Source organism: Heterodontus francisci, chromosome 3 (assembly GCF_036365525.1).
Source record: "Heterodontus francisci isolate sHetFra1 chromosome 3, sHetFra1.hap1, whole genome shotgun sequence".
Lineage (NCBI taxonomy): Eukaryota > Metazoa > Chordata > Chondrichthyes > Heterodontiformes > Heterodontidae > Heterodontus > Heterodontus francisci.
The window spans coordinates 94,807,902-94,820,794 of NC_090373.1; the positions used below are offsets into that span (position 1 = coordinate 94,807,902).

General features: G+C 44.8%; 1 protein-coding gene across 1 annotated transcript in view; it reads right to left on the minus strand.

The window, feature by feature from the left end:
• Nucleotides 1-12,893, minus strand: part of LOC137358614 (intersectin-2-like) — a 113,072-nt gene that overhangs the window by 40,929 nt on the left and 59,250 nt on the right. Inside the window, exons 16-18 of the mRNA XM_068024686.1 lie at nucleotides 6,060-6,181; nucleotides 2,284-2,390; nucleotides 61-244 (exon numbers count right to left, since the gene is read on the minus strand). Of these exons, the coding sequence (XP_067880787.1) occupies nucleotides 61-244; nucleotides 2,284-2,390; nucleotides 6,060-6,181 (413 nt within the window). The remainder of the gene's footprint in view (nucleotides 1-60; nucleotides 245-2,283; nucleotides 2,391-6,059; nucleotides 6,182-12,893) is intronic.

The window sequence follows — 12,893 nt, forward strand, 5'->3', positions numbered from 1 at the left end:
TACAAAGCTCAACTATATGAAATATTTTACAAAGACCAAAGAAAAATCTTTTTTCCATACCTTCAGATAATCTTTAAATTCTGGTTCTTCGTCAGTTTTCTGCTGAAGTATAGCTGCTCCATTTAGCTGACAACTGCAAAACCGGATGTAGGCTTGCATGTGTGACAGCTCTGTTGCCAGGATGTCCCCAATCATCTGCACTGGCATCTTCTCCCCACCAGTCTTCTTCCTCACACGCAAAGCCCTAGAATCAACAATAATGTAAGTCAGGCATTTGTCACATATAACCCAAAGTAAATGAAGCAGAAACATTATGAGGAGTTCTTACACAAAATAAAATCTAGGCTGTGGGGTGACCACATTCTGAAGAGTATGATCCAGAACCTCTCATCCTCTCTGTACTGCAGAGTGTGGCCAAATGCTGCTCAAGCACAAAGATCCTCCACTCCAGATATGTGGGGCTGAATTTTCACTTTAGGGGTGGGAAACAGGAGCCGGGTCTGTTTCCAGGTCCTGAATCTACCCGTGAGGAGCCAGTCACTCATTGGGATTATAACTGGGGCTCCCCCTTAATTGTCATGGAGACAGGTTCCCTGTCCAATTAAAGGTGGCAGGTGGGCTCGCGAAGCTAGAGGGCCAATCAGAGGCCTTCCAGCTTCAGAGGAGCATCCAGCTGCAACTGAGGACAGTGTCCCCTTAGCCTCTTTTTAAAAAGAAAATTAAAAATAGAGAAATCAGTCAGGATGGGCTGATGGGGGGAGTCCCTCTACAGGGTGGCCTTTGGCTACACACCCACCCAGGCAGGCAGGGAGGGCCTGTAGGCCTGCCTGGAGCGCTGGCACCCCAGCCTGCTGCTGGGCGCCTGCTTCCAGGCAGTTAAACCACCCCATCACAACCAATGCATCAGAACACTAGGTGCTGACTGGAAAATCCCAGTCAGTCTCCTTAACTTACCTTTAACAAGGCTCTTAATGAGCCTAATTGACTGCCTGCCTCTTGGCAGTAGGGGACCCCTGTTGGCCCTAAACCCACTCGGCAATACCAGGAACAGGGTCGGGAAACCTGCACACCGGATGGCTCCGTCCACCTCCATTCCTGATCTTGGCAGGGCCCGAAAATCCAGCCCGTGATTTTCTGGCACTCAGTGCAAATGTGCTGCCCCTGAATATGTTGTGAATCATGATGCCCTCATATTGTACTCCATGCATATCATGATAACTCTTTGCAATATAAATCCTCTATGCCTAACTTAAAAATGTAGTGTTGGCTTGAATTCTCATTAACACTTAATCACTTCACACAATTGGATTATAAGAAATTCCTATCCAACTGCGCCCAAGGCAGAAGCCGTGCTGATGTTAAACTCTAGCCTCTCGCAGCTTGTCCATCACGCTATTCCACTTTGAGGACAGCACCCTTAAGCCCAAACTCTGTTCTTACCCAATCTTCATACAGGTGCAACTTCCATCACTGGGTACCTTTGCTGATTTCCTACTCTGCCCACGCTCCCTCAGTCCAGCACACAGAGACTAATTTAAACACCCCCAACTGCTATGTCCAGTGCAAATCTAATTCCTATATATTTTGCATTAGTTTAAAAATCATCACGTTAGAAGCCAGCCCTGTCCACGACCCCCATTAAATTAATCACCATGGCAAGTTTCAGATAATTATGCCTGTGTGCGGGCCTTTCAGGTGACTTGTAAAATAAAGCTTTATTCTTACTGCAAGGACATTAATAGGCACGTTTTAAATGTTTTTGAATATAATTCTTCATCAATTTACAATGAAACGGGCTACTGTACCCCAAATATAACTAGAAATTAGTTGTGTTTTTTTTTTAAAAGGTATTTTCAATTATTTAAAATCGGGTCACACACTGATTAAAATGCTTATTTTTTTGTAATAAACCTATTTTCAGCAGTATAAATTAAACTGTGACAAGTTATCACTCTTGAATATATCAAGGAATATTTTCTTAAGTAAATTTCTTTTTGAATTACGTTCTAAAACACTGCCCAATTGTGTTAGTTGAGCCGAATGTGGAGATTTTTAAAATCTAAACCAGCGCAGGTTTAGGCACAACTTGTGCCCGGGTCACCGAATGCACCCAAAGCAGAAACTCCAGGCCAACATTTCTAATAGCATGAAACAGCTGTTGCACTGATTAGCAAAATATTGGTGATTCTACCCCGAAGAACACACCCCAAAACAAAAAAGAGGCCACTTTTACAAGACTCGAACAAGACAAGGCTTCCCAGCCCAAAAAACAGGCACGCTTACTTAAACAGCTTGGTGTTGGACATAATGAGTTCTTTCCAGTTCACAAAGATTGTTCCCAGCTCAAATTCTGTCATAATCCGGGATTCAGCCATCTGTTTCTGAAAAACCTGCATAACAGAACACACAAGTACATATTTCAAGCGTACAAGCAAAAAGTTTAATTTTCAGAGATCAAATTTCCCTTTGATCATGTAACTCTTCATTTCTTTCTGTAAATAAGAGCTGATGACCATTCCCATTCCACCCCACAACCCTGACCCCACCCCCACCCCCCCCAAAAAAAATCAGAATTTTGGTTTGCATTTCAAGATACCACAATAATATCAACAATTTTGTGTAAACCCAGACTGTGTAGTAAGAATGGGGTTTGATTGCAAAATTATATGACAATGCACGAGGTACTTCAATTCATTCCTCTATTCAATTGCTTTAATAAATTATGTTAGAACATAGAACAGTACAGCACAGTACAGGCCCTTCGGCCCACGATGTTGTGCCGAACCTTTAACCTACTCTAGGATCAAACTAACTACCTTCATTCCACTATCATCCATGTACCTATCCAAGAGTCGCTAAATGCCCCTAATGTATCTGCTTCTACTACTACCGCTGGCAGTGCATTCCACGCACCCATCACTCTCTGTGTGTAAAGAACCTACCTCTGACATCTCCCTGAAACCTTCCTCCAATCACCTTAAAATTATGCCCCCTGGTGATAGCCCTTTCCACCCTGGGAAAAAGTCTCTGGCTATCCACTCTATCTATGCCTCTCATCATCTTGTACCCCTCTATCAAGTCACCTCTCATCCTTCTTCGCTCCAATGAGAAAAGCCCCAGCTCCCTCAATCTTTCTTCGTAGGACATGCCCTCCAGTCCAGGCAGCATCCTGGTAAATCTCCTCTGCACCCTCTCTAAAGCTTCCACATCCTTCCTATAATGAGGCAACCAGAACTGAACACAATATTCCAATATCCTAACCAGGGCTTTATAGAGCTGCAGCATAACCTCGCGGCTCTTAAACTCAATCCCCCTGTTAATGAAAGCCAACACACCATACGCCTTCTTAACAACCCTATCAACTTGGGTGGCAACTTTGAGCGATCTATGGACATGGACCCCAAGATCCCTCTGTTCCTCCACACTACCAAGAATCCTGTCTTTAAGCCTGTATTCTGCATTCAAATTCGACCTTCCAAAATGAATCACTTCACACTTTTCCAGGTTGAACTCCATCTGCCACTTCTCAGCCCAGCTCTGCATCCTGTCAACGTCCCGTTGCAACCGACAACAGCCTTCCACACTATCCACAACTCCAGCAACCTTCGTGTCATCGGCAAACTTGCTAACCCAGCCTTCCACTTCCTCATCCAAGTCATTTATAAAAATCACAAAGAGCAGAGGTCCCAGAACAGATCCCTGCGGAACACCACTGGTCACCGAGCTCCAGGCTGAATACTTTCCATCTACTACCACCCTCTGTCTTCTATGGGCCAGCCAATTCTGTATCCAGACAGCCAACTTTCCCTGTATCCCATGCCTCCTTACTTTCTGAATGAGCCTACCATGGGGAACCTTATCAAATGCCTTGCTAAAATACATATACACCACATCCACTGCTCTTCCTTCATCAACGTGTTTCTTACATCTTCAAAGAATTCAATAAGGCTTGTGAGGCATGACCTGCCCCTCACAAAGCCATGCTGACTGTCTCTAATCAAACTATGCTTTTCCAAATAATCATAAATCCTGTCTCTCAGAATCCTCTCCAATAATTTGCCCACTACCGACGTAAGACTGACTGGTCTATAACTCCCAGGGTTATCCCTATTCCCTTTCTTGAACAAGGGAACAACATTTGCCACCCTCCAATCATCCGGCACTACTCCAGTGGACAGTGAAGACGCAATGATCATCGCCAAAGGCGCAACAATCTCTTCCCTCGCTTCCCGTAATATCCTTGGGTATATCCCGTCTGGCCCCGGGGACTTATCTGTCCTCATATCATTCAAAATTTCCAGCACATCCTCCCTCTTAACCTCAACCTGTTCAAGCATATCAGCCTGTTTCACGCTGTCCTCACAAACGACCAGGTCCCTCTCACTAGTGAATACTGAAGCAAAGTATTCATTTAGGACCTCCCCTACCTCCTCCGACTCCAGGCACAAGTTCCCTCCACTATCCCTGATCGGCCCTACCCTCACTCTGGCCATCCTCTTGCTCCTCACATAAGTGTAGAACGCCTTGGGATTTTCCTTAATCCTACCAGCCAAGACTTTTTCATGTCCCCTTCTAGCTCTCCTAAGTCCATTCTTCAGTTCCTTCCTGGCTACTTTGTAACCCTCTAGAGCCCTGTCTGATCCTTGCTTCCTCAACCTTAAGTAAGCTTCCTTCTTCCTCTTGACTAGCTGTTCCACATCTCTTGTCATCCAAGGTTCCTTCACCCTACCATCCCTTCCCTGCCTCATCGGGACAAACCTATCCAGCAGTCGCAGCAAGTGCTCCCTAAACAACCTCCACATTTCTGTCGTGCATTTCCGAGAATATCTGTTCCCAATTTATGCTCCCCAGTTCCTGCCTAATAGCATTGTAATTCCCCCTCCCCCAATTAAAAATTTTCCCATCCCGTCTGCTCCTGTCCCTTTCCATGACTATAGTAAAGGTCAGGGAGTTGTGAACACTATCACCGAAATGCTCTCCCACCGATAGATCTGCCTCCTGGCCTGGTACGTTGCCAAGCACCAAGTCCAACATAGTCTCCCCTCTAGTCCGCCTATCTACATATTGAGTCAGGATACCTTCCTGGACACACCTGACAAAAACTGCTCCATCCAAACTATTTGCACTAAGGAGGTTCCAATCAATATTAGGGAAGTTGAAGTCACCCATGACAACAACCCTGTTACTTCCGCACCTTTCCAAAATCTGCCTCCCAATCTGTTCCTCCATGTCTCTGTTGCTATTGGGGGGTCTATAGAAAACTCCCAACAAAGTGACTGCTCCTTTCCTGTTTCTGACTTCCACCCACAATGACTCAGTAGACAAACCCTCCTCGACGACCTCCCTTTCTGCAGATGTGATACTATCCCTGATTAGCAATGCCACTCCCCCACCTCTTTTACCTCCCACTCTATTCCTTTTGAAACATCTAAACCCCGGAACATCCAACATCCATTCCTGCCCCCGTGATATCCACGTCTCCGTAATGGCCACAACATCGTAGCTCCAAGTACTGATCCATGCTCTAAGTTCATCACCCTTATTCCTGACACTTCTTGCGTTAAAATAGACACACTTCAACCCATCATACTGGCTGCAACTTTGCCCTGTCAACTGTCTAACCTTCCTTACAGACACTCTGCACTCGGTATCTGCCTGTTCAACAGCTACCCCATCCACTGATCCGTAGCTCCGGTATGAAATCCCTCTATTTGTGTACCATTCTCAGCTGTTCATCATCTCGTCGATGAAAGGTGCCAACCATCCTCAGCTGACAGTGAGCTGTTCCCCGGCTTCTCACATTGCAGTTTTAAGCTGCTGCAGACAAGCCAGTGATAACTCTCTCATTTTTCCTTCCTTTTGTTGCTTCCCCCTAGTAGTAGTGTCTGTCCATTACTTGGCATGTTCTCACAGTAGTATGGTTGAAATCAGCAGCACCAACATAAGGAAACTGAACTTGACCCTCACCACAGCTGTGGAACAACGTACTGAAGCATCAGCCCGCTTCTTTATTTAATTTTTATAAAATATATTAGTCATTCAGTTCTGCTCGTCCTTACCTCTAAAACCAGCTGCAAATCATCCATGTACCTCTCTTCAGTCTGAATCAGTTCATGAATATAACCCTGGCGTTTTCTTTCCATAGGTAGCATGGTATCAAGGGACAGGAGGTCAGCACACCCTGCAGGTCATTAAGAGTTCATTATTAACTGAACCGCTTGCATCATTTCAGACTTCAACAGCATTTTATATAGTCTAAAAGATATCAACAAAATCTATTTCATTGGATTATATTTTTATTTTGAGGGAGTTCAGAAGAGTGAGGAGGGATCTCATAGAAACCTATAAAATTCTGACAGGATTTGACAGGGTAGATGCAGGAATGATGTTCCCGATGGTGGGGGAGTCCAGAACCAGGGGTCATAGTCGAAGGATGCGGGGTAAACCTTTCAGGACTAAGATGAGGAGAAATTTCTTCACAAAGGGAGTGATACCCAGGGAATTCGCTACCACAGAAAGCAGTTGAGGCCAAAAATTTGTATGTTTTCAAGAAGGAGTTAGATAGAGCTCTTGGGGCGAAAGGTACCAAAGGATATGGGGGAAAAGCGGGAACAGGTTACTGAGTTGGATGATCAGCTATGATCATAATGAATGGCAGAGCAGACTCGAAGGGCCTAATAGCCTACTCCTGCTCCTATTTTCTATGTTTCTATGATCTTATGTAAATATAATGAATGAATTAATAAAGATTACTCTTGTTATTCCTCTTCACAGTATATTGAAGAATTTCACAGTGATCTCCCAGTTTTATCACTATAATTACACTCCAAAGTTAGATTTTACTTTTGCAGAATTTATTGGAAAAGGCAGATGTACAGATTAAATGTGTACTCAAGAGAGTGCAACAGTGGTACTGTTTAGTTCATCACCCACCTCGTAAAAATGCACTAAAGGAAATAATTACTTTAATTCTGTTACATTCTTTTCTGAATAATTATTTTGAATGGTTAGATGAAACTCTACGTTTAGATTTTCAAAACACAGGGAGCAGTTGGATTGTTGTAAACACCCAACTGGTTCATGAATGTCCTTCAGGGAGGAAAGCCTGCCATCTTTACCAGGTCTGGCCTATATGTGACTCCTTCTTCTCTTCTTCTTCTTTGGCCTCCTTGTCTCGGGAGACAACGGGTAAGCGCCTGGAGGTGGTCAGTGGTTTGTGAAGCAGCACCTGGAGTGGCGAGAAAGGCCAATACTGGAGTGACAGACTCTTCCACAGGTGCTGCAGAAAAAATTGGTTGTCGGGGCTGTTACACAGTTGGCTCTCCCCTTGCGCTTCTGTCTTTTTTCCTGCCAACTGCTAAGTCTCTGCGACTCGCCACACTTGAGCCCCGCCTTTATGGCTGCCCGCCAGCTCTGGCGATCGCTGGCAACTGACTCCCACGACTTGTGATCAATGTCACAGGACTTCATGACGCGTTTGCAGATGTCTTTAAAGCGGAGACATGGACGGCCGGTAGGTCTGATACCAGTGGCGAGCTCGCTGTATAATGTGTCCTTGGAGATCCTGCCATCTTCCATGCGGCTCACATCTCATTCCATCTCAAGTGCCGCTGACTCAGTAGTGTGTATAAGCTGGGGATGTTGGCCGCCTCGAGGACTTCTGTGTTGGAGATGCGGTCCTGCCACCTGATGCCAAGTATTCTCCGGAGGCAGCGAAGATGGAATGAATTGAGACATCGCTCTTGGCTGACATACTTTGTCCAAGCCTCGCTGCCGTAGAGCAAGGTACTGAGGACACAGGCTTGATGCACTCGGACTTTTGTGTTCCGTGTCAGTGCGCCATTTTCCCACACTCTCTTGTCCAGTCTGGACATAGCAGTGGAAGCCTTTCCCATGCGCTTGTTGATTTCTGCATCGAGAGACAGGTTACTGGTGATAGTTGAGCCTAGGTAGGTGAACTCTTGAACCACTTCCAGAGTGTGGTCACCGATATTGATGGATGGAGCATTTCTGACGTCCTGTCCCATGATGTTTGTTTTCTTGAGGCTGATGGTTAGGCCAAATTCGTTGCAGGCAGCCGCAAACCTGTCGATGAGACTCTGCAGACACTCTTCAGTGTGAGATGTCAATGCAGCATCGTCAGCAAAGAGGAGTTCCCTGATGAGGACTTTCCATACTTTGGACTTCACTCTTAGGCGGGCAAGGTTGAACAATTTGCCATCTGATCTTGTGTGGAGGAAAATTCCTTCTTCTGAAAACTTGAACGCTTGTGAGAGCAGCAGGGAGAAGAAAATCCCTAACAGTGTGGGTGCGAGAACACAGCCCTGTTTCACGCCACTCAGGATAGGAAAGGGGTCTGATGAGGCGCTGCTATGCTGAATTGTGCCTTTCATATCGTCATGGAATGAGGTGATGATACTTAGTAGCTTTGGTGGACATCCGATCTTTTCTATTAGTCTGAAGAGACCACGTCTGATGACGAGGTCAAAGGCTTTGGTGTGATCAATGAAAGCAATGTAGAGGGGCATCTGTTGTTTGCGGCATTTCTCCTGTAGCTGACGAAGGGAGAACAGCATGTCAATGGTCGATCTCTCTGCTCGAAAGCCACACTGTGCCTCAGGGTAGACACGCTCGGCCAGCTTCTGGAGCCTGTTTAAAGAGACTCGAGCGAAGACTTTCCCCACTATGCTGAGCTGGGAGATTCCACGATAGTTGTTTCAGTCACCGCGGTCACCTTTGTTTTTATGGAGGATGATGATATTGGCATCGCGCATGTCCTGTGGTACTGTTCCCTCGTCCCAGCACAGGCAAAGCAGTTCGTAGAGTGCTGAGAGTATGGCAGGCTTCGTACTCTTGATTATTTCAGAGAAAATTCCGTCCTTCCCAGGGACTTTTCCGCTGGCTAGAGAATCAATGGCATCACTGAGTTCCGATTTTGTTGGCTGTACGTCCAGCTCATCCATGACTGGCAGAGACTGGGCTGCATTGAGGGCAGTCTCAGTGACAACATTCTCCCTGGAGTACAGTTCTAGGTAGTGCTCAACCCAGCGGTCCATTTGCTTGCGTTGGTCAGTGATTGTGTCCCCTGATTTAGATTTGAGGGGTGGGGGGGGCGATCTTCTTGATGGCTGGCCCAAAAGCTCTCTTCATGCCATCATACATTCCTCTGATGTTTCCGGTGTCTGAGGCCAGCTGAATATGACTGCATAGGTGTTGCCAGTAGTCATTTGCGCAGCGCCTGGCAGTTCTTTGTGCAGCGCTTCTGGCTGTTTTAAGTGCTACGGATGTTAACTCGCTGGGGGCTTTTTTGTAGTTCAGCAATGCAATGTGCTTAGCGGCTATGACAGGTTCCAGCTCTTCATTATGAGATTGAAACCAGTCTGCATTCAGCTTCACACGTTTGCCATAGGTGGTCATGGCTGACTCATAGATGGCGTCTCTGATGAGGGCCCACTTGGCCTCTGCATCCCCTGTGGGAGTGTTTTGAAGGGCTTTTTCAAGTAAATTTAGAAATTTTTGTAACAGCTATGGATAAGAAATTCTGCTCGTGTTGATGCACGGGTGGCTCTTCTGCTTTAAGTGATGCAGCTTCTTTGGTTTGAGTCTGACCTTGCTGCACACCAGGGAGTGGTCGGTGTCACAGTCTGCACTGTGGAAGCTGTGTGTGATTTGAACACTTTATAGAGGCTCACCTTGCGACGATGAGGTCCAGCTGGTGCCAACGACGTGATCTCGGGTGCCCCCATGAAATATGGTGACAGGGTTTAGTGTGAAAGAACGAGTTGGTGATGCAGAGGTTATGATAGGTACACAACTCAAGCAGTCTCTGTCCATTCTCATTCATCCTTCCAATGCCATAGCGCCCAAGACAGGAGGGCCATGAGTCATGGTCGGCTCCAACCCTGGCATTAAAGTCCCCCAGCAGGAACAGATGTTCGGTATTGGGGATGCTACTAATGATATTATGGAGTTCCTCGTAGAACTGGTCTTTATCTTCAGGTGGGGAGCAGAGTGTTAGAGCATAAATGCTGAGGAGTAGGTGTACTGGACCAGAGGCAGTGAGCAGTCGGATGGACAGTATGCGATCTGAGCCATTTGAAGGTGGCTCTATCATGCTGAGCAAAGAGTTTCTGATGGCGAAGCTGTCTTGGTTCTTCAGGATCCCTATCCTGCCAGAAGAAGGTGTAGTCTTGCTCTGTTGGAGATCCGCTCGCAGGGAGGCACGTCTCCTGAAGTGCTGCAATGTCCACATTGAGTCTACTGAGCTCATTGTTAATGATAGCGGTCTTCCGAGAATCGTTGATTTGTTTAATGTCTTCCGACAGGCCAGGACACATAGTTCTCTATCTTGCAAAACGAAGGGCTGGTACCTTCTTTCCTTTTTTCGTGCTGTTTGGTGCGGTGTTGCAGTCCACTTTTCGGACAATGACCCTGAGCTCCAAGCACCCATTGAAGCAAGTGGACTGTGGCGGGACAGAACCTTATTGACCAGGAGCTGCCCGGTTTGAGGCTCCAATCTCACATTAATGTGGCTGACAACTGCTCTCTGAAGTGGCCTAGCAAACCACTCAGTTGTACTAAACCTTTATTCAGATACTACAGCAGTTCAAGAAGATAGCCCATCATCACCTTCTCAGGGCAATTAGGGATGAGCAACGAATGCTGGCCTTGCCATCGACATTCACATTATGAGAACAAATGAACACTTTTTAAAAGAAATTTAACTTTTTTCCTTTACGGCCTTAAATAAGACATTTTGAAGCCACCCACTCATACAATGGTTTTGGATCGATATTTAATGGTCATTGCTAAGAGCCACTGGTTTGGAATGGATGAATAAGACAAATTCCAATTTTATTAGATAGGACTTCATGAGTTTTACTGGTATTTTGAATTCTGTAATTCCATCTATTCTCCATGAAAACTGAAAATCAGTGGCATTGATTTTTTTGCTTTTGTTTTGGTAATTTTGTTCTCCCCACTCCTGGAGACATTATACAGGGCCACATGTTATTGAGCATCACATACTACACAGGTAGCATCCATGTCTAAACTACGTAGCACCTTTCTACCCCAAACAATTTCAACCCCCTCTCAGATAAAGCAGCAAAGACCAGCAAATTCATCTACTGGAGGCAGCCCAAGTGCACTTTTCCTCATTGGCCTGCTCCTGTTCTCCTTTGTCCATTCCTCCTGTAGTCACATACAACTGCAGATTAACCAGCAAATGGAACATACCAGGTTAAGAGCACAGCCACATTTGATTTAAAGATTTTCCTAAATTGATTCTTTCTCTCAATGGATACCTTTAACTATGGGGACAGCAATACCAATATTGAAACCCAAAGTGAACTCAACTCCACATTCCTGCCTTCCCCCAATAACCTTTCACCCCCTTATCAAGAATCTATCTAACTCTGCCTTAAAAATATTCAAAGTGGTGTATAAATAATTCTTCTTGTGTATGTTTTTTTCATGTCCTTGAAGTATAAGAGGGTGAGAATAATAAAACTTGCAGATTTTCCAGGTATTTGCAACTGTCAAAGAGGATGCTGGTCTATATGTAAGAATTTGCAGCAGAACTGCATATAAAATTGCCTCAAAGTACACTCATGCCTGCCAGTAAGATTCAAAGCAACATTTATCCAAGCACAGATCCCTCTCTACGTTAGAATCAATACTGGGCACATCCAGTGACAACCAGTGTGGTCCACACGCTCACCATGGATTGAAAATGAGTAATCAGGACAATTCCTACTTACATTGATAAAGGAAATTTCTGCTAATCATTGCATGAATTATCAATCACCCAGGGTGAGATGAGATCTGTAGAAAATCTAAACTTGGTGGCTTTTGACAGATAAGTGATGTGACACTGGAGAATGATCCAATGTTAGATTCCTACTTCAACTAAAAGGTGAGATTTAGAAAACTCATTATTGGGACAAATATGACATAGTGCAGTGTTGTGATTATTGAGCTAAAGGAGCAGTGTACAAGGAGAGAATAGGAGCATCCAAAATCAACCAAAATAGAATATCTTACAGAACTCCATATTCAGTAATTTTAGGGTTACTATATTTGCATCTGCCACAAGACAGAACTGAATATTATCAAGCTGACTTCCAGCATGTCACAGTTCACACGTTTGTAATTTGCTACACAATACCAGTAATTACTAACTGGGCAAAATAATCAGAAGTATCAGAGTAACTCCATTTAGAAGGGGACTCCTGTCATAGATAGGTGCAACATTGATATTGTGAAGATTCTATTTTGATACAAAAAAAATTTCCTTCTGGTTCATCACGACTATGGGAAGGTGAGCAGTCTGTGAATTCACTAGATGACAAGATAATTACGATAAGGCAGCCATTTGGCACATCTTAATTCTTCCATTCAGAAAGGTAATTCCCCATGGTTGCATCTAATTGTTTCTTAAATGATTCCAGGTTTTTTGCCTCCACCACTCTGTCTGGAAGTAGAGTGTAGATCATGTGTAAATCACTCTGTGTGTGAAGAACTTTGTGATATCAGTCTTAGTGTTACCTTCTTTTAATTTAAATCTGCGCCGCTTTGAGTCACAACTCAATTTGAAGTAATATTCTGGATATAGCTTTTCCATTCCCCAATGTAGTAAACCTCGATAAGACCATCTCTCAGATACCTCCTTTCCAGGCTGAAAAGCCAAAGCTTCTCCAGTTGTTTCTCTCAACACAAACCTCTTACACTTCAGATCAGCTGTGTGATTGTTCTTTGTTGCCTCAAGTGCTTAAATGCCTCTCTTGCTTCTTGGTGATCAGAACTGGGAACGATATTAAAGTCTAAGTACGACTTGATTGCAACTTGCTCTGACTTACATTCAGCAATATGACAAGTTGATTTTTCTTTAA